A 21,864-nucleotide genomic window follows, 5' to 3' on the forward strand; every position below is an offset into this window, starting at 1 on the left:
AGAGACTTCAGAGAAGTGTAACTGGCCCCAGGTCACCCAGCAGCTGCATGTGGAGGAGCGGGGACGCGAACCCGGTTCCCCAGATTACGAGACTACCGCTCTGAACTATTACACCACTCACAGCTGTCCATGGAGGCACAGGTCAATTCTGTATCCAGGGCAGCTGTCTACCAACTCCACCTGGTATGCAGGCTGAGACCCTACCTGCCCGCGGACCGTCTCGCCAGAGTGGTGCATGCTCTGGTTATCTCCCGCTTGGACTACTGCAATGCGCTCTATGTGGGGCTACCTTTGAAGGTGACTCGGAAACTACAACTAATCCAGAATGCGGCAGCCAGACTGGTGACTGGGGGCGGCCGCCGAGACCACATAACACCGGTCTTGAAAAACCTACATTGGCTCCCAGTACGTTTCCGAGCACAATTCAAAGTGCTGGTGTTGACCTTTAAAGCCCTAAACGGCCTCGGCCCAGTATACCTGAAGGAGCGTCTCCACCCCCATCATTCTGCCCGGACGCTGAGGTCCAGCGCTGAGGGCCTTCTGGCGGTTCCCTCATTGCGAGAAGCAAAGCTACAGGGAACCAGGCAGAGGGCCTTCTCGGTAGTGGCGCCTGCCCTGTGGAACGCCCTCCCATCAGATGTCAAAGCGATAAATAACTACCTGACATTCAGAAGACATCTTAAGGCAGGCCTGTTCATGGAAGTTTTTAATCTGTGATATTTTAGTGTATTTTTGGTTTCTATGGAAGCCGCCCAGAGTGGCTGGGGAAACCCAGCCAGATGGGCGGGGTACAAATAATAAATTATTATTATTATTATTATTATTATTATTATTAATTATTATTATTATTATTATTAACAAATCCTGTATAGGTCCCACCTTACTATAGTCACTCTAGTATGCTATGTGCAGTGACACGGGTGGTGCTGTGGTCTAAACTGCTGGGTACATTCTGAGAGTCTACATCTGCTGTCACTAACTGGCCTTTCCCCATGCTGTTGAATCCATGACTAAAATATTTGAAGTGGGATTACAGGGGTGTTGCCTTACAGTTGCATTACAGACAAAACACGCACACGCATGGACTGTGTGCCATCCCACAGCCTTTCTGCAACTAAAATGTGCACCAGTTGTTCCTGCATTTTCTCCTAATGACGGCTTTGCTGCACCTGTCCTTGCTCACGCCCCTTCGCACGCCTCTGCCTGCTTCTCTGTTTGCTCACCCACCTACAGAAATAGCCGTTGGTTACGTTTCTGGTATTTCGCAATCCTTTATTTCTTTAAATTCAAGAATTCACTATTTCTTTTCATTGCTAGTTTGACGCTTTGGAGACATCTTTACGTGTAAGTGCACGGACACTGGCGCTGCTCGCTTCGGACCCCTTGGTACCCTGGAACACAAGAAAAGGGAACATTAGGAAGGGTTTTCAGATGCAGGTAACCATTTTGAGGGCAGCCCCTTTGCGTGATGAACAGTCACAATTCGTTCAGCCCTCTGTTGCTCTCTGGCCAAAACAGGCTCTGCTTGTTTTTGAAAGAATATAAAGACCCTCCAAACCTATTTTGCACCAGCATGTCAGGATGGAGTATTAAAATAGTCGGGGAAAGAATCATAGAACTGTAGAGTTGAAAGAGACTTTGAGGCTCATCTGGTCCAATCGACTGCAAAGGAGTTGTGCCATACGGGGAATGAACCTGCAACCCTGGAGTTATCAGCACCATGTTCTAACCAACTGAGCTATCCAGGCTCATTTCTCAGAGACAGGAATGGAATACATGAACACAGCATAAACGGTGATCTCTCTTTCAATTCTCACCTTCAATTCTCTGGTGGTTGTGGGGGTTGGGGAGAGACTAATGGGATGGATCCACATGAAGCTACACTTTGGTCCCAATGAAATGATTTTATTTATTTATTACATTTCTATACCGTCATACAAAGATCACAGGGCAGTTTACAATATACCGTATTTTTTGCTCTATAAGACTCACTTTTTCCCTCCTAAAAAGTAAGGGGAAATGTGTGTGCGTCTTATGGAGTGAATGCAAGCTGCGCAGCTATCCCAGAAGCCAGAACAGCAAGAGGGATTGCTGCTTTCGCTGCACAGCAATCCCTCTTGCTGTTCTGGCTTCTGATATTCAGAATTTTTTTTTTCTTGTTTTCCTCCTCCAAAAACTAGGTGTGTCTTATGGTCTGGTGCGTCATATAGAGCGAAAAATACAGTAAAAACAATTCTGTACCAACCTATCAGCATTTATTTACCAAAGCCAGGCTAAATGTATTTCCTCTGGAAGTGCTAAATGGTAGGCTGAGAGGCAACCCTTATCCGAAGAGGCTTTGTTTATGTTCTCAGGACGTTGATTGCATGAAGCATATCTTACTGCAATTGTGGGCAGTATGGGCAAGCAGGGACGTGGGTGGTGCTGTGGGTTAAACCACAGAGCCTAGGACTTGCCAATCACTAGGTCGGCGGTTCAAATCCCCATGATGGGGTGAGCTCCCGTTGCTCGGTCCCTGCTCCTGCCAACCTAGCTGTTCGAAAGCACGTCAAAGTGCAAGTAGATAAATAGGTACCACTCCGGCGGGAAGGTAAACGGCATTTCCGTGCGCTGTAATGGTTCACCAGAAGTGGCTTAGTCATGCTGGCCACATGACCCGGAAGCTGTACGCCAGCTCCTTCGGCCAATAAAGCGAGATGAGCGCCGCAAACCCAGAGTCGACCATGACTGGACCTAATGATCAGGGGTCCCTTTATCTTTACCTTTTATGGGCAAGCAAGGGATCAAACCCCTACAGGCAAATCTGCCGGGAAAATCTGAAGATATTAAATATCTTTTGGGTGACAGGTCTAATGATATAACGCTGGCCGTGGCAAAGTTTCTTTCGGAAGTCAAAAGAGACAAAGACCATCAAGCTCGAAACAAAACAAAATGACCGCCCCAGTTTCTCTCTCTTTTGTGGTTGGCTGTCTTAACTGTATTTTGTTCTGAAATTGTTCTATGGGTCTTTGGACCGCAATAAAGATTTATTTATTATTGCTAGATGTTTGATCATTTCGCTCATGTGGCATTGTAATTCTACGTCCCAGATACGCTGGCAAATTGTAGTCCTGGCTTTCTCAAAGCCTGTCGCTATCAAAGTCTGCCGTGGGATCCCCAAGCCTTTAAGTTTTTCCAGCAGTGTAGCTTTCCATCTGGATTGGTAGGTATCTAATAAGGTTAAAGGTGCCAGCCCAACCGGGAAGAAAATAAGCTTTAGCCAATAATGGATCTTCAATATCCATATCCGAGTACTGATAGGAATTTGCCCAACCTCCAAACGGACCGCTATGTTGGATACGCAAGAGGGGATCCCCAGCAGGCAGCGGAAAAACTTAGTTTGGAATACCTCTAAAAGAGTAAGGTGATATTGTGTGTGTTGATGCTGGTCTGTGACCGTGTTAATAAATTCATTCATTATTTATTATTATACCAAAACACGAAACTGCATTGCATACTACTAACAAACAAAACAGTAGCAACCCCCAACTCCACCCGCACACAGTGTAAAAGGCTGTAGATTGTTTAATAAGCCAAAGGCCTGGGAGAAGGGGAATGCTTTTGCTTGGGGCTTAAAGATATGTAATGAAGGCAACAGGCGAGTCTTCCTGGGGAAAGCATTCTACAAATGGGGAGCCACCGCAGAAAAGGCTGCTTCTCATGTTGCCACGATCCGGACCTCTCACAAAGAAAGGCCTTGGATTATTATTGCAGGGTCCAGGTTGGTTCCTACGAGGAAAGGCGGTCCTTGAGGTACTGCAGTCCTGAACCATTTAAGGGTTTGTAGGTCAGAACCAGCACTTTGAATTGGGCCTGGAAACTAATTGGCAGCCAGTGCAGTCAGACCAGGACCTGTGTAATATGATCAAACCATCTTGTCCCAGTGAGCAACCTAGCTGCTGAATTTTGCACCAACTGAAGTTAAGAACCTGTTGATTTCAGTGGGAACTAAATGCGACTCACTTAATCTGGATCCATCCAATTGCCTTACAAGGGAAGCCTCCACACTAGCAGTTTAGTCTGGAATGAACATAATAAAACACTCAGTTTTTATGGGGAATCCAGACAGTGTCATTCATTGTCAACTCATTGTATTCCTACTAAGTCCTCCTGAGCTTTCCTGAGTCTCTGCGTCTATAAGTTTCCTGTTCAGATTTCATTGCTTTCTGTCTACTGTCTACTCACAGGACAACCTATCTAAAGTGGGGGGGGGGCGCCACTTCCACACTAGCTGTTAGCATATTGGCAGTATCCCAGGCAAAACTTTCTGCTTGACTTGTACAACTCCCAGTTTTCATCCACTGTTAATGCATTTTTTTATTTTAAAAAAATCAGGTGAGACCTGCTAGGGCCAGCAGAGATGCAAAAACTTTGCTGTTTCAAAGCAGAACTCTTAAGTTTTTGAAGACAGTTTTGACATTTCTTGGCGGGGTGCTCTATTTACCCCATGGCCAGAGGAGCAAGGCGACACTTCTGGCGGGATCCCCACGAGAGCCCCGCAAAATTACACAGAGGCCTTGCACAATCTCGCAGGGCTCTTGCAAGATCTCACCGGATCCTGGAAGCTGCTGATGTGCGACCCCAGAAAGGGGGAAGGAGGGAAGGGGGCAGTGGCGCACAACATGTGCACAGTGCAGCACGTCCCTGTTTTGCCTCAGGCGGTGATATGGGACAGACCTGCCTGTGTGCACAAGTCCCACTCAGCAATTAATAAGGCAAGAAGGCAAACATGTGCTGGCGGGCAAATCCCTCCAATGCCCACGGAGAGGAGCTATGCCTTGCCCGCCTCCCTGTCTGTGCCTGCTCACTGTGGAGCTAGGCTGCTCTACCACTTTCGCTGGGACAGGGATCCCCATGGAAGCCGGCGCCTACGTGGGGATGCCTGGTTGCACCCTCTCAGAATTTTGTGCCCGGGACCACGGCCCCTCTGGCTACACCACTGAGGCTTGCTTTAAAACCTCTCTCCAATGCTCCAGCTTTGTATGTACAGTGGTACCTCAGGTTAAGTACTTAATTCGTTCCGGAGGTCCATACTTAACCTGAAACTGTTCTTAACCTGAAGCACCACTTTACCTAATAGGGCCTCCTGCCGCTGCCGTGCCACCGGAGCACGATTTCTGTTCTCATCCTGAAGCAAAGTTCTTAACCCGCGGTACTATTTCTGGGTTAGTGGAGTCTGTAACCTGAAGTGTATGTAACCTGAAGCGTATGTAACCCGAGGTACCACTGTACAGGGAGCAATTAACACGGAGAGCCCACCTTCCAGGTTTCTACTCATGTGCTTCAGCTGTCAACCTCTGAAGCAGAGGTAGACCGCAGAACGGGAATGAAAACCATCACAGCACAGTAAAGCTACAGCAGAGCAGTATTCGTCTCCTACCTTTTGGCTGCCACGTGATCACGCAAAGTCGGGGCCCTTTCTTTCACATGGAGGTCTTGAAAAGAAGTCTGGACTTGGGCCTCCGCAAATATGCGAGATGCACGCCATTTCTTCCCCCGGGGTATTTCGACAAACGAGGTCTGGACCTGGGCTTCAGCAAACGCAGGAGCTTTCGACTTTTTCGGCACTTTAGAAACTTGTTTTGGTTTCTTCCCTTCAGGTTTCGTCACCTCTGCAATCTCCACCTGGCTGTCTTCCAGCTTTGGGAATAAAGGTAAATCCTCGAGGTGAAGCTGAAGTTGGTCAGTTTGCTTTTGAACCTCGGCCTCCTCTCGTGTGGTCCATAATTCCAGCAGTGTTTTTTCCATCGAAGCTCTTTTCTGCTCTGCGAGGTCAGAGTGCTGCTCCTCTGCGTACAGCGATGCAGGTGAGGGTGGTCGAACTGGGCTGGGAATTTCTGATGCGGCAGGAGATGCAGGAGTGTATGGTGAGACAGGAGAAACAGCGGGGTGGGAAGAAGCTGGAGAGGCAGCAGGGCGAGAGAGGGCAGGAGAGACAGTGCGAGAGAGGGCAGGAGAGACAGCAGTGCGAGAGTGGGCAGGAGAGACAGTAGTGCGAGAGTGGGCAGGAGAGACAGCAGTGCGAGAGAGGGCAGGAGAGACAGCAGTGCGAGAGTGGGCGGGAGAGACAGCGGTGCGAGAGAGGGCAGGAGAAACAGCAGTGCGAGAGAGGGCAGGAGAGACAGCAGTTTGTGATGGAACAGGGCTCAAAGATGTGTGTGATGAGACAGGAGTTACAACTTTGGCACTTGCCAAACTGGTCTTTGAAGACTGCTCCTGCGCTATGGGTAATTCTTCTGGTGTCTGCATATCAGGCTGGGAGGTCTGGTCCTTGCTGTCACTTGGTGATGGGGGAAGTGACTTTGGAACATCCACTGGCTTCATTGTCTTGGGCATTTCAGGTAAGGAAGTTGGCTCCTTAGGTTCAGTTGGGGGTGGAAATTCAGGAGCTGTATCTACTGAGTCAGGCATGGGTGACTGTATTGGGCTTTCAGCTTGTGATGAGAGAAGCACTTCCTTGGTGCCTTGTGGCAAATCTGCCAGGGAACTTTGCATCTCAGCGTCAGCTCGCTCTTTTTTCCGCCATATGTCAGAGAAGGAGGTTTGCACCTGGTTGTCCATTCTGCCTGGAGGAGCAGCCTCTTTTATCTCAATCACAGCTGGCTCAATTGGGCTTTCAGACTGTGGTAGGAGGGGCACTACCTTGGTGACCTGTGGCAAATATCCCAGAGAACTTTGTATTTCAGCATCCGCTCGTTCTTTTTTCCACCATGTGTCAGAGAAGGAGGTTTGCACCTGGTTTTCCATTCTGGTGGGAGGAGGAGCCTCCTTTATCTCAACCACAGCTGGCTCAATTGGGGTTTCAGACTGTGGCAAATTTCCCAGGGAACTTTGTATTTTAGCATCCGCTCGCTCTTTTTTCTGCCATATGTCAGAGAAGGAGGTTTGCACCTGGTTGTCCGTTCTGCCTGGAGGAGCAGCCTCTATAATCTCAACCAATGCTGGCTCAATTGGGCTTTCAGACTGTGGAAACAGATGCACCTCCTTGGTGCCTTGTGGCAAATCTGCCAGGGAACTTTGCATCTTAGCATCCGCTCGTTCTTTTTTCCGCCATATGTCAGAGAAGGAGGTTTGCACCTGGTTGTCCATTCTGCCTGGAGGAGCAGCCTCTATAATCTCAACCACAGCTGGCTCAATTGGGGTTTCAGACTGTGGAAGCAGAGGCGCCTCCTTGGTGACTTGTAGCAAATCTGCCAGGGAACTTTGCATCTTAGCATCCGCTCGTTCTTTTTTCCGCCATATGTCAGAGAAGGAGGTTTGCACCTGGTTGTCCATTCTGCCTGGAGGAGCAGCCTCTATAATCTCAACCACAGCTGGCTCAATTGGGCTTTCAGGCTGTGGTAGGAGGGGCACCACCTTGGTGACTTGTGGCAAATCTGCCAGGGAACTTTGCATCTTAGCATCCGCTCGTTCTTTTTTCCGCCATATGTCAGAGAAGGAGGTTTGCACCTGGTTGTCCATTCTGCCTGGAGGAGCAGCCTCTATAATCTCAACCACAGCTGGCTCAATTGGGGTTTCAGACTGTGGAAGCAGAGGCGCCTCCTTGGTGACTTGTAGCAAATCTGCCAGGGAACTTTGCATCTTAGCATCCGCTCGTTCTTTTTTCCGCCATATGTCAGAGAAGGAGGTTTGCACCTGGTTGTCCATTCTGCCTGGAGGAGCAGCCTCTATAATCTCAACCACAGCTGGCTCAATTGGGCTTTCAGGCTGTGGTAGGAGGGGCACCACCTTGGTGACTTGTGGCAAATCTGCCAGGGAACTTTGCATCTTAGCATCCGCTCGTTCTTTTTTCCGCCATATGTCAGAGAAGGAGGTTTGCACCTGGTTGTCCATTCTGCCTGGAGGAGCAGGCTCTATAATCTCAACCACAGCTGGCTCAATTGGGCTTTCAGGCTGTGGTAGGAGGGGCACCACCTTGGTGACTTGTGGCAAATCTGCCAGGGAACTTTGCATCTCAGCGTCCGCTCGTTCTTTTTTCCGCCATATGTCAGAGAAGGAGGTTTGCACCTGGTTGTCCATTCTGGCTGGAGGAGGAGCCTCTTTTATCTCAACCACAGCTGGCTCAGTTGGGCTTTCAGGCTGTGGTGGGAGAAGAGGCAGCACCTTGGTGCCTTGTGGCAAATCTCCCAGGGAACTTTGCATCTCAGCGTCCACTCGTTCTTTCTTCCACCACCTGTCAGAGAAGGAGGTTTGCACCTGGTTGTCAATTCTGCCTGGTAGAGGAGCCTCTTCCATCTCAAGCATAGGTGGCTCAATTGGGCTTTCAGACTGTGGTGGGAGAAAAGGTTCTTCCATGGGTTCTGGCACATCTATCCAAGAAGTTTGCTTCTGAGCATTATGGAGTTCTTTTGCCTTCCAAATGTCAAGGAGAGAGGTTTGCATCTGAGCGTCCATTAGGGCTGGTGGAGGAGACTGTTCTTCCTCAGGCATGAAGTACTCAGATGGGCTTTCAGACTGTGGTGAGAGAAAAGGATCTTCCACATCTGTTGGGAAATCCATCCAAGAAGTTTGGATCTGGGCATCATGGAGCTGTTTTGCCTTCCATATGTCCAGAAGGGAGGTTTGTGACTGGATGTCCTTTTGTGATGAGGGGAAAGCTTCTGATTCTTCCTCGTCAAATTCCAGTGAAGTTTGCTGTTGAACATCAGAATGCAAGCGAGATGAACGCCACGAGCTCCCCGCAGGTATTTCAACATTTGAGGTTTGCACCTCAGCATTGGTTGGTTGCGCCAGAGGAGGCTCTTTTTGTGCCTCTAGGAAATCAGAGATGGAGCGTTGTGCCTGAGTACCAGTCCCCACTTCAAAGTCACGTTGTAATGGGGGGAAATACGTTCCTTCAGGATCCGTTAAGTCCGTCTCAGATGCCTTCTGCTGCATGTAGTCTTTTGATTTCCCCAGATCAAGAAAAGATGTCTGCACCAGCTTGTCAACCTGTTCAGTGGGAGAAGGCCTGATTCCTTGCTGTAGAATTTTGTCTACTGAAGTCTGTGTTTCAATATCCATTTGTTCCTTTGCTTTCCAAAAGTCAAAATCTGATGTTTGTGCGTGGCTATCAACTAGTAATCCATGAGGGAACTCCTCTGTTTCGGCTTCATCGAAGCCGCAAGTCTGGTTCTGGGCTTCAGCTAACTCTCTTGCTCGCCATATTTCAAGCAAGGATGTTTGGGTCTGGTTGGCCTTCTGCACTTGGGGAAAGGATTCCGCTTTTTCCACGGGTACTTTAAGCCCTGAAGTCTGCACCTGAGCTTCGGTTTGCAAACGTGATTCACGCCACTTGTTTCCATATGGTATTTCAACATGCGATGTTTGTACCTCACTGTCAATTGTTGGCGTCCAAAGAGGCTCTTTTTGAGAGGCTGATGTCTGAACTTCTGGGAGTTCATGATACCATTTACGGATCTGAGCTTCCATCACCTGTGGGGTAATAAGGTACTCCTTCCCTTCTGTTAAAGGTTCCTGATTATCATCCCCACCCTCAATCAATGACAAAGAAGAGTACTTTTGAACATCAGTGTCTGATACCTTCTTCTGGGGTTCAGCATGTGACATGGAAACGTAGCTTTGGAAATCACTGTCCAATATCTTCTCTGGAGTTTTTGCAAATGATGCAGAATGGGACTTTGGGAAATCAGTGTCTGAGGTCCTCTCCTGGGGTTTGATATATGACGCAGAAGAGGACTTTCGGAAGAGAGTGTCTGTTGACCTATCTGACAAAAGCTTATTAATGAGTTCTACCTCAGATGTTTGTATCTGGGCCTCCTTGGTTGTTGACTTGGGAGAAAGCAACCTTGCCAGTTCATAATCTGAGCTTCTAAGCACTTGTGCCGAAGATGGACGCTTCTTCAGCAGCAGCTCATCACTTAAGATCTGGTCTTGGACCTCGGAGTTTGACCAAGAAGAAGCCTTCCTCAGTAATTCAGGACTTGAAGTTTGCATGTGGGGTTCACCCACTGACAGGGAGGAAGCTTTCTTTAGTAACTCGGCACGGGAAGCTGATTCCATGCTCTGAATCCGGGATAGCAAAGAAAGCTTCTTTAGCAGTTCAATGGTGGAGGTTTGCACCTGTGCATCAGATCGTGGCTGTAATGAATGCCATTGCTTCCACTGCCGAAGCAATGTCTCAGATGTCTGCATAGCTCTTTCAGCCCGTTCAGAAGGCAGAGGTGCCTCTTCTATAGAAAAAAGGGATTCCACTTCTCCTGCTGTTTCCTCGCCTTTTCCTAACCCAAGCATTGGCCGTTGTTCTGTCATCGAAGCAAAGGACGTTTGCACCTGGGCCGCAGTATTTAAACGCGCAGAACGCCAGTCGTTGCCAGGCGGTATTTCCACAGGTAAAGTTTGTACCCCAGTATCAATATATACGGGATATATCGTGCTTTGTTCTATCACTGATGACTGGGGTGATAGCTTACTCTGGGGCTCAGAGGAGGATGCATACTCTCTTTCTGATATGTAGTCCGAAAACGAAGTCTGCAGCTGAATGTCGATTTCCGAAGGAACTCTTATGTCAAGATGTGAGGTCTGCACCTGGGCCTCAGATAACATGGGCAGAGAGGGAAACTTCTCTAACAACTCTAGATAGGAAGAAGAGGACAGGGCAGATCCTGCGAAAGATGCCACAGACCTCCTTTCTGGCAACGAGCTGAACGAGGTTTGGGCATGCATCTCCTTTTCTCCAGGTAACGAAAGCAAGGATGTTTGCACCTGAGCTTCCGCTTCTCTTGGCAATTCCATAAATGAAGTTTGCACTTGAGCGTCATTTTCTACCGGGGTTGGAGACCGCAGGGAGAGAAATGAAGTTTGCGCCTGGGCCTCCCTTCCTCTTGGTAGGCTCGAAAACGAGGTTTGGACCTGAACGTCTGCCTCGGATGACGTCTCTATCTCTGGAATGAGTACAGCCGTCCTTGAGGTTTGCTGCTCTACTTCTTTGTGTAATCGAGACCACCTCCACCTATTTCCTTCTGGGATATCCACTTTAGAAGTTTGTATCTCATTCTCAACATACAAGCCATCTTCCTGTTTGGGGAAAGAAATAGTATGTATGTATGACCACCGACACCTTACATTCAAAATAAGAGTTGACTTACGAAGTTAAAGAGACACCCTTTTTGCTGATAGGCAGGCAGGGGTCTGGGCTCTTAACCAGATGCATTACCGTGGTGCCCCGCAAGACGAATGCCTCGCAAGACGGAAAACCCGCTAGACGAAAGGGTTTTCCGTTTTGGAGGTGCTTCGCAAAACAAATTTCCTATGGGCTTGCTTCACAAGACGAAAATGTCTTGCGAGTTCCTGCGGGGTTTTTTTTCCTTCCCCCCCCCCCTTTTCTAAGCCACTAAGCCGCTTAACAGCTGATCCGCTAAGCCGCTTATCAGCTGATCCGCTAAGCCGCTTATCAGCTGATCCGCTAAGCCGCTTATCAGCTGATCCGCTAAGCCGCTTATCAGCTGATCCGCTAAGCCGCTTAACAGCTGATCCGCTAAGCTGCTTATCAGCTGATCCGCTAAGCCCCTAAGCCACTAATAGCGCTAATCCGCTAAACTGCTAATGGGCTTGTTTCGCAAGATGAAAAAACCGCAAGACGAAGAGACTCGCGGAACGGATTCTTTTCATCTTGCGAGGCACCACTGTACTTGAAAGCCCTTAGGATGGGTGAGAGCGGGGAAGAACATAATGTGAGAAATTGGCAGCCCAACCTGACAGATGCATATTCTTGCTAGTTAGCATCAGAAGTGGCTAAGTTCACAGAGCTGTATTGCTGATAGGTAGATAGACCATAGAAAAACAAAAGAGGACTCTGTGTGATGCCATTTCCCCTTCCTCTCCTGGAGAGGAAGGAGCTTATAGCACTTATAGCACTTATAGCACTTCCTGTTCCTCTCACTCTGCCTTGGACCAGAGTTGGATGCTCTGAAACTGACACATGCCTGAAGCTGGTTATACTGTAATATTTTGCCTGCATAGTTTTTACTGATGGAACCAATGCATGATTATAAAGTTAATCTTACTTTTACACTTATTTTACAAGTTGTTGCCTGATTTTTTTTTATAAAAAATTATTTGGTTTTTCAAGTTAAAATTTCACAGAGATATATCAAACATGAATCATAAAAACAAGATTCCAAGGAATCTCCTGGACTTCCGTCCTCCCCTTTGTGGGTCCTATTATAAATCATTCCCCCCTGCATCTTGTATTGTGATCCAAATCTTTTACATCTCCACTGTGTCCAGAATTCGCCCTTAAACTGCAAGTGATATTCCAATCCTGCTAACGATTTTAACTGTTTACAGTGGTCTTTTAAGATAAATTATAAATTTTCCCCATTCCATATTAAAATTTTGGTCTTCCTGATTTCTGATTCTTCCGGTCATTTTAGCCATTTCAGTATAGTCCATCACCTTCATCTGCCATTCTTCTCTGGTAGGAAATTTATCTTCTTTCCATCTCTGGAAAGTTGTTGCCTGGTTCTTTATTAAGCAGGGTAAGAGGAGGGAAGCCAGCTTACTTCATAAAGGTAAAGGGACCCCTGACCATTAGGTCCAGTCGTGACCGACTCTGAGGTTGCGGTGCCCATCTCGCTTACTGGCCAAGGGAGCCGGCGTACAGCTTCCGGGTCATGTGGCCAGCATGACTAAGCCGCTTCTGGCAAACCAGAGCAGCGCACAGAAACACCGTTTACCTTCCCGCCGGAGCGGTACCTATTTATCTACTTGCACTTTGACGTGCTTTCGTACTGCTAGGTTGGCAGGAGCTGGGACCGCGCAATGGGAGCTCACCCCGTTGCGGGGATTCGAACCGCCGACTTTCTGATCGGCAAGTCCTAGGCTCTGTGGTTTAACCCACAGTGCCACCCGCGTCCTGGACTCAAAACAAGGTTTTACAGCCTAATTCCTATGCTTTTACTTTTACTGCCAAGGATGGGACTTGGAAACTCTGTTGAACCCACACATGTGGGAACCTGGAGGGATAAATTGCAATTAATATATCCTCTCCTTGTTAGGATCACCCTACTCGCGTGTAGGACCCTGGCAGAGACACATGCCCAACTGGCATGTTCTCTCCCTCCTGGTCGATTGTTCAGGAGCTTCAAAAGCTTTTTCCAAACCGAACAGCACAGCGACTGATACCAAGAGGCATTAGCAAGCTTAGGGATCCTGCAGAGTATCTGCAGTTCGCGTAACAGACTCAATAGCTCAGCATTTTGGCTAATCTACTTTTATTTACATATAATACACTCGGAGCATTCTGACTTAGCTCCTTCCTCTTTCTCATCAGACAGCAAAGAGAAAGAAACAAAGGACAATAGTCCTACATTCCGGAACACAGTAGTACAAAACATCCTGTCTCCGTCACTTCCCACACTGTGGAATGAAAACATACACCGTCCTGTGTTCGACAACAATCCCATGACTGCAAGCACGGAGCAAGAATCCTAACACTCCTACCCATAGCACACATAAATGCTACTATTCTTTTTACGCTGCACTGAACTGGTGATTTAGCAACCAAAAAGAGCTAAGCAGTCGTGTCAGTTCTGAGCATATGCACACTATAGATATTCCCTCTACCTGAGAAATCCTCTCTAGCTTCAGCCTTCATCCTCTACAACCCACTGTATGCTTTGCGGAAAGCCATGGCAATTAACCAGGCCTAAAACTGATGCAGTGGTAGAAAATTATATGAATATGATGCATCAGTGGTACCTAACACAGAGTAAAGGGGCAAAAATGTATAAATCGAAATAAAATAAGTGTTGGAAATGTAAAAGAACATTATTTTTATCATATGTGGTGGTCTTGTAGTAAGGTTAAAGCTTACTGGTAAATGATATATAATGAATTGAAAAAGATGTTTAAAATAACATTTGTTTAAAAACAAAACAAAAAAACACCCAGAAGCCTTCTTTTGGGGAATTATAGGGACAGAACTACCCAAGCTGTATAGAAATTTATTCATGTATGCGACTACAGCGGCAAGAATGCTCCTTGCTCAAAAATGGAAAGAAGAAGAAATCCCAAATAAGAAGTATGGGTACAAAAACTTATGGGATATGCAGAAATGGCAAAACTTACCAGAAAAATAAGAAATCAAGATAACAAACTTTTTATAAAAGAATGGAAATGGTTTATTGGATATTTACAAATAAACTGTAAACACATAAGAACATCGGCAGGATTCTTGCAATAACCTGCAGTTTTATAATACAGTGTCATTGTGGGCAGGTGGGGAATCAATACTGTGTCACCTCCACAACTGAGACCATGAGCACACACCTGACTTCCCACAGTGAGCAGGATGTTGTCCTGCGATAGGGCGTGGGGTGTGTGGACATTAAGGACTGCAGTGTCTAATTTTGTGTTGTGCCATGCCTCCCCCGGCGATGGTGTTTTACGTTGCAACCCCCCCCCCCCCCCGCAACCCTGCCATGGTGGCCATTTTGTAACTTCTCAAAATGGGCCCAAAAGGTTGGTGACCCCAGGAGCAACAAAATTTTAAAATCTCAAAGTTACCAGAAGATGCCTTGCTGTTTGGCCACCACAAATTAACACACCTCCCTCAAATGTGTTGGTATGGAAGACTATACAGTGGTGCCCCGCAAAACGAACGCCTCGCAAGACAGAAAACCCGCTAGACGAAGAGCCTCACGGAACGGATTAATTTCGTCTCGCGAGGCACCACTGTATCTGTATACCACCTGAAACAAATGTTCTCTAAGCAGTCCATCTGAATTAGGGATGGCAATATAATGAAGATATAGAATGAATTACCGGGTCCTGGTTTGACTCCATCTCTGAGGGGTCTGGTTCTGAGGGGTCTAGCTCGGAGGGAGGCTTGAACTGCTCAGACGAAGCGATATTAAGGCTGAAAGACACAAGGCAACAAATAATTTCAGGGCTTGTAGGGACGCAGGTGGCGCTGTGGGTTAAAGCCTCAGCGCCTAGGGCTTGCCGATCGAAAGGTCGGCGGTTCGAATCCCTGCGGCGGGGTGCGCTCCCGCTGCTCGGTCCCAGCGCCTGCCAACCTAGCAGTTCAAAAGCACCTCCGGGTGCAAGTAGATAAATAGGGACCGCTTACCAGCGGGAAGGTAAACGGCGTTTCCGTGTGCGGCTCTGGCTCGCCAGAGCAGCGATGTCACGCTGGCCACGTGACCCGGAAGTGTCTCCGGACAGCGCTGGCCCCTGGCCTCTTAAGTGAGATGGGCGCACAACCCCAGAGTCTGTCAAGACTGGCCCGTACGGGCAGGGGTACCTTTACCTTTACCTTTTTAGGACAGACAGCGATAGTAACCAAAACTTTAATATGTATTAGCGGATGTGAAAATGTTTTCTTAAAGTGGGGGATAAGAGGGGACCGTAGTCAAAGCCAGACCTATATATGTATTTTATATGATGTCCAAGTCAGAACAATTTCGTCCATAAATGCAGGCCACCCAGAATTCCTCCAACTTGCCCTATGGTCCTGATGACTCCCAGCAACACAGCTGGCCATCACTGGTGGAAAACCTACTATGTCTCTCTCTTACAAATGTAACTTCAACTTGTGCTAGGGAACCCAATCTGATTGCTAGTGTTCTTGCCTGCTATTGCAGACACACAACGCACCACACAGAGGGCCTCTGTTTTACTGGGCAGTATTTGCATTTTTTTAGGGACGCAGGTGGCGCTGTGGGTAAAAGCCTCAGCGCCTAGGGCTTGCCGATTGAAAGGTCGACGGTTCGAATCCCTGCGGTGGGGTGCGCTCCCGCTGCTCAGTCCCAGCGCCTGCCAACCTAGCAGTTCGAAAGCACCCCCGGGTGCAAGTAGATAAATAGGGACCACTTACTGGCGGGAAGGTAAACGGCGTTTCCGTGTGCTGCGCTGGCTCGCCAGATGCAGCTTTGTCACGCTGGCCACGTGACCCGGAAGTGTCTCCGGACAGCGCTGGCCCTCGGCCTCTTAAGTGAGATGGGCGCACAACCCTAGAGTCTGTCAAGACTGGCCCGTACGGGCAGGGGTACCTTTACCTTTACCTTATTTGCATTTTTTAGGTTGCACAAGCAGGTGTCACAATGCAGAGTAACACTTGCCTCAAATAAGTCACCTCCTTCAAGCATGCATTGTTCAGCTCCATTGTTCTCACCTGGGGTGAATAGTTTATGCAAAATATATGCAACTGGGTGACTTGCTCTTCAACAAGCTCTCCATACCCTACAGTTTTAACTTGCAAGCAGTTTGATGAAACCCATATAATGGGTTGGTACATTCACTAAATTCCTGTTCTGTATCAATGAGACATACATCTCATGCCTGGGCCAAACATCCAAAGGGCGTACATGGTTCCCTTGCGTTCACTAAGAAAAGGGAGGTGTAGCTCACCATGTTGAAGACTGCGTTTCCGGTGGGCCAGTACAACAGAAAAATTTTCTCCAGCCTCCTATAAAAACAGACAGAAGTAAAAATAAGCTTTAGCCTGTGTTTCTCACAGGAATCCATCCTCAAAACCAGATAGGAACATATGATGTCCCTACCATCTGCCAAAGCTATAATAAAAACTAGGTTGTGGGATATTGAACACCAGGAACTTACAGTAGCAGCAAAGAAAACATGCTCCCCTCTTTATTTTCAACTTTCTTGGGCTCATGAAACTAACCATAATTACCTTGAATTTTTGTTTAACCCTCAAGAAAGAAGGGCATTTTCGCTGGCCATTCAAATCCATCAAACCTCCTTTGGGGAGGGTTCTCAGGCAGGGTGGAAGGAGAAAGAACTTGCCCATGTGAAGACCAGCTGGTGGAAACCCTTACACATATGGTTCTCAATTGTAAACTATATGCTGATCTCCGTCAGCAATTTCTAGATCAACTCTGCATACCCAAATGGAAACCAGAGTTGGAGGTCATACATTTTCTATTACTGGGGAATGATCAGGAGCTCACCAAGTTAGTGGCTAAATATCTCTAAATACACTGCAGACATCTGATCTCCCTGGAGACCAAGAGATGTGACGATAGACTGCTCTGCCTCCTTTCTTTTAGCAAAGGTTTTGTGCCACTGGGGAAGGGGTAATTCTGTATTGATTTGTTTTGGATGTTTGTATGCGATGCCAATAAAAGGTTTACAGTGGTGCCTCGCAAGACGAAATTAATCCGTTCCGTGAGGCTCTTCGTATAGCGGTTTTTTCGTCTTGCGAAGCAAGCCCATTGACAGCTTAGCGGATTAGCGCTATTAGCGGTTTAGCGGCTTTTAGCGGATCAGCTGATAAGCGGCTTAGGGCTTAGGAAAAGGGGGGAAAGGGGGAAAAAACCCCGCAGGAACTCGCAAGACATCTTCGTCTTGCGAAGCAAGCCCATAGGGAAATTCGTTTTGCGAAGCGCCTCCAAAACGGAAAACCCTTTCGTCTAGCGGGTTTTCCGTCTTGCGAGGCGTTCGTCTTGCGGGGCACCACTGTATTAATTAATTAAAATGAAGAACCTACTGGATCAGGCCAAGGGCCCATCTACTCCAGCATCCTGTTGTCATAGTGCCCAGCGAGATGCCTACGAGAAGAAGCCTGCAAGCATCACTTGAGCGCAACAGTCCCCTCCCCTCCTACGATTTCCCCAAAACTGGTATTCAGCCTCTGATAGTGAAGGTAGATCATCGCCATCAGCTTTAGCAGCTACTGATAAGCCTTATCCTCCATGTACCGTATTTTTCGCTCTATAGGACGCACTTTTCCCCCTCCAAAAATGAAGGGGGAAAGTGTGTGCGTCCTATGGAGTGAATGCAGGCTTTCACTGAAGCCTGGAGAGCGAGAGGCGTCGGTGCGTACTGACCCCTCTTGCTCTCCAGGCTTCAGGAACTATACGCAAGCCTGCGGAGCCCGGTGGGAGTTCCCGCCGGGCTCCGAAGGCTTGCAGATAGCAACCTGCAGCCCGAAGCTGTTTTGGCTTCAGGGACAGCCTTTCAAGACTCCGCGGGGCGGCGGGGTGCCTTCACCCCGCCGCCCCGCGGAGGCTTTGTGCAACCACCCTGAAGCTAGAACAGCGAGACGGGGGTTGCGCAGCCCTTCGTCTCGCTGTTCTAGCTCCGGGATGGCTGCGCAAAGCCTCCGCAGAGGCTTGAAAGGCTGTCCCGAAGCTGCGCTCCAAAGCCTTCAGGGATCTTTGAGGTTGGCAGTGGGGGAAAGCAGCGCTTCCCCCCACTGCCAGCCCCAGAAGCTTGGGGGGCAACGGCAAGGCTGCGCGCAGCCTTTGCGCTGTTCCCCGACCTGCTCTTGAATGCACCTTGTTTTTGAGGAGGAGAACAAGAAAAAAATATTTCCTGTTCTCCCCCTCCTATGGTCCAGTGCGGAAAATACGGCATTTGTCTAATCCTAATGTTTTTAGCCATCCAAGTTGGTGCCCACTACTGTGTTCCATAGTTTAACTGTGCACCGCATGAAGATGTCCCGGAGGCAGAGAGAGGTTTTTTCTCTCCTCCTCTTAAAAACCTTTTTAAAAGGAAGGGTAAATGGCAGTGCTGGTTGTGCTTCCGTCAGATTGCAACCCAACCGTAGGTCAGGAACACAGGGTAGGTGAATACCAATGAACAACGGGTTGTGCAGGGAAAGGGAGCAAGCACACACGAGAAGTATCCCATGTACACAGAATGTTTTCAATGGCTAGTAGTGGTTGGGGCAGAGGGAGAAAACTGAACAGTGGTACCTCAGGTTAAGTACTTATTTCGTTCCGGAGGTCCATTCTTAACCTGAAACTGTTCTCAACCTGAAGCACCACTTTAGCTAATGGGGCCTCCTGCTGCTGCTGCGGCGCCGAAGCCCGATTTCTGTTCTTATCCTGAAGCAAAGTTCTTAACCTGAAGCACTATTTCTTTATTAGCGGAGTGTGTAACCTGAAGCGTATGTAACCTGAAGCGTATGTAACCCGAGGTACCACTGTAGCAGAATGGTTTTTGGTTCAGGTGTATTAAAAATCCACACAGAGACCTTCAAATTCCAAAACAAACGTTTACATTCCGTGCAACAAGAGAGATTCAAGAATATAAGACAGACCTGTAAATATACGTTCTTTTCATTGTTCAAGAAGTTTGTGACAAAGTTTTAGAGTTGCTTATGAATCTTTTAAAGTATGGAACACAAACTTTGCAGCTGATTCTAAAAATTATGTATCTGTGGCCATAATACAATTTTTATAGAGTCAAAAGAAACAGATTTATTTGTCCTTTGGTTGTTCCTTTCGTTAAAAGAAACATAAACTACCGGTAACTCTTCACTAACACGTGGATATAGACAATAGTGATAGAGAATGTCATCAAATCTGTTTTAACAGAAAAAGAGAGAACATTAAAGTGATTTAGCGTGAATGTTTTCCTATGTTTGGGAAGAAATAACAACCTCAAATGACTAGCACAGCTTCCTTGTGGGTCTATAAGCAATCCTCAAGTGTAACGTAGAACAAATCTTCTTGGGAAATGTTATAGAGCTCTAAAAATCAATATTTTTTACCTACTAGAATACAACAGATTTTACTTAATTGTAGCCCAAGGGGAAATAATTCAGGGTACCAACATACTGTAAGCTCAGCTTTTATTTTCCAGGAAATTCTTCTTTCAGGTCACTTCGAGATGACGCGTTTACTAAGCATTCAATCATTCTTATAGACATTTCCAAGGAGATTATGTGACAGTCATTATTATTGAGCATTTACTCAGATTTTTTTTTCAGTTGAAGAATATAATGTCAAGCAATCATCATCCTTTACTATCCTTGTTGTGGAAAGTCTGGGTGGGTGGAGAAGAGGTGGGGAAACAAGTTTGTTTCACGACCCGAATTTCCCTGTAGTGAGGATCTGGATTAAGTGAGCCTCAATCATGCCTATTAGAGTCTTCAAATATTGAAGGACATGTGGGTCCAGAATTGGCCTCCACAGTCACTTACGGACTCATTGTTAAAACCGTGTTTATGGAAGACAATCTTACTCGGCTACGAGTGATCGCAAAAGAAGAAGAATCCAGGAGCACACTAAACTCCCTTTATAGTGATCAGGTCTCCAAGTGCCAATCCATATACAGTGGTACCTCAGTTTACGAACTTAATCCGTTCCGGAAGTCTGTTCTTAAACCAAAACCGTTCTTAAACTGAGGTGCACTTTCCCTAATGAGGCCTCCCGCTGCCGGTACCCTTCCACTGTTCAGCTTCCATTCTTATTTTTTTTATAAAAAAAATATTTATTAAGGTTTTGAAGGTTACAAATAAAACAGAAAAACACCAAATTAAACAAAAAACAAAACAATGTATCACATTAAAAAAAAGAATACCATACAAATAAGAAAAAAGAGAAACAAAAAAGGTCAAAGAAAAAAGAAAAACAAAAGCAAAAAACACATCAAACCTTCACATAGTATATCTTTCATTTGCTTGTTTCCTTGACCTCCTCCCACCTCCCTTTTTTGTATTCTAATTCAATTAAATATTTCAGCAAATCCTTTCCCTCTTTTTCTCCTTAAAATTAATATATCTATTTGAACCTAAACTCTTAAAACATTTCCACTAGGGTCATAAAAATTTCATTCCACGATTTTTCTCTCTGTTCAGCTTCCGTTCTTAAACCAAGGTAAAGTTTGCAAACCGGGACACTACTTCTGGTTTTACAGAGTTTGTAAACCAAATCGTTCATAAACAGGACTGTTCTTAAACCGAGGTACCACTGTAGAAGGTAAAACAGCATCAACCATACACAATAAGAAGCAGCAACAGGATGGGTTGAACCCCAAGATTTGCAGAAGTAGAAAAAAAAATCCCTTTGGGGAGGTCCCCCCAAAACCCGAAAGAGAAATATGTGTGCTTGGGAATCATGGGATGCCGATTTGACTGTTGGAAGGGCGGGGGGGGGCAGAGAATGGGAGAGAACAAGAGAGAGCAGGAGAGGCAGCAACATTTTATTGCAGGTCTCACTTGGCCTTCTTAAAACCTACTTCAGCCGGCTACGGATGATGGGAGTTGTAGTCCAACAAACTGTGGCATGGCGCTGTGGTCTAAACCACAGAGCCTAGGGCTTGCCGATCAGAAGGTCGGCGGTTCGAATCCCCACGACGGGGTGAGCTCCGGTTGATCGGTCCCTGCTCCTGCCAACCTAGCAGTTCGAAAGCACATCAAAGTGCAAGTAGATAAATAGGTACCACTCCGGCGGGAAGGTAAATGGCGTTTCCGTGCGCTGCTCTGATTCACCAGAAGCGGTTAAGTCATGCTGGCTACATAACCCGGATGCTGTACGCTGGCTCCCTCAGCCAATAAAGTGAGATGAGCACCGCAACCCCAGAGTCAGCCATGACTGGACCCAACGGTCAGGCGTCCCTTTAACTAACCTGTGGCCACCCAAAGTTCAGAAAGAGATACAGTGGTACCTCGGGTTAAGTACTTAATTCGTTCCGGAGGTCCGTTCTTAACCTGAAACTGTTCTTAACCTGAAGCACCACTTTAGCTAAAACCACTGCACAGCCAGAGCACAATTTCTGTTCTCACCCTGAAGCAAAGTTCTTAACCCAAGGTACTATTTCTGGGTTAGCGGAGTCTGTAACCTGAAGCATCTGTAACCTGAAGCGTCTGTAAACCGAGGTACCACTCTGCAGAGGTAGATTTCCTCTGAATATGGAGGCTCCTTCATAGGGCAATAACCCCCGGCAGCTTTAAGCCTAACATCCCTCCCCCCTCCATTGAAAGAGGCTCACCTCTTTTCTTCCCCATCTTTTGCACACCCAGTGTAGCCCCGCATGCAGTTGTTAACTCGGCAGCAGCCGGGCGTTGCTTGCTGCCGGCTCCCCTTTGGGCCCGACACTGAGCGCGCCCAGCATCCCGCCGCTCCAGCCAGG

General features: G+C 47.3%; 1 protein-coding gene across 3 annotated transcripts; it reads right to left on the reverse strand.

Moving 5' to 3' along the window:
- Positions 1-1,251: 1,251 nt before the first annotated feature.
- LOC307200604 (uncharacterized protein) lies at positions 1,252-21,864 on the reverse strand. Of its 3 annotated transcripts, XM_079949201.1 has the most exons (8): positions 21,724-21,864; positions 16,393-16,450; positions 14,806-14,899; positions 7,591-11,055; positions 7,219-7,560; positions 5,420-7,188; positions 4,003-4,059; positions 1,252-1,391 (listed from the first exon to the last, which is right to left on the reverse strand). In XM_079949201.1, the coding sequence occupies exons 1-7, from the start codon at positions 21,737-21,739 to the stop codon at positions 4,047-4,049; spliced, it is 5,757 nt and encodes a 1,918-aa protein (XP_079805327.1). In that variant the 5' UTR covers positions 21,740-21,864; the 3' UTR covers positions 1,252-1,391; positions 4,003-4,046. The 3 variants fall into 3 exon arrangements, with proteins under 3 accessions (XP_079805327.1, XP_079805328.1, XP_079805326.1); XM_079949202.1 differs by lacking the exon at positions 4,003-4,059 and having other exon boundaries at positions 7,777-11,055; XM_079949200.1 differs by lacking the exon at positions 4,003-4,059.

This window comes from Podarcis cretensis (assembly GCF_951804945.1).
Source record: "Podarcis cretensis genome assembly, chromosome: 13".
Lineage (NCBI taxonomy): Eukaryota > Metazoa > Chordata > Lepidosauria > Squamata > Lacertidae > Podarcis > Podarcis cretensis.

What these genes read in the sequence shown, in the direction of transcription:
- LOC307200604 (XM_079949200.1), bottom strand. An exon ending in CCCTGGCAGATTTGCTACAA is followed by an intron (nt 7,189 to 7,218) that starts GTCACCAAGGAG and finishes CTGCTTCCACAG; the next exon opens with TCTGAAACCCCAATTGAGCC. An exon ending in GATCACGTGGCAGCCAAAAG is followed by an intron (nt 1,392 to 5,419) that starts GTAGGAGACGAA and finishes CTTGTGTTCCAG; the next exon opens with GGTACCAAGGGGTCCGAAGC.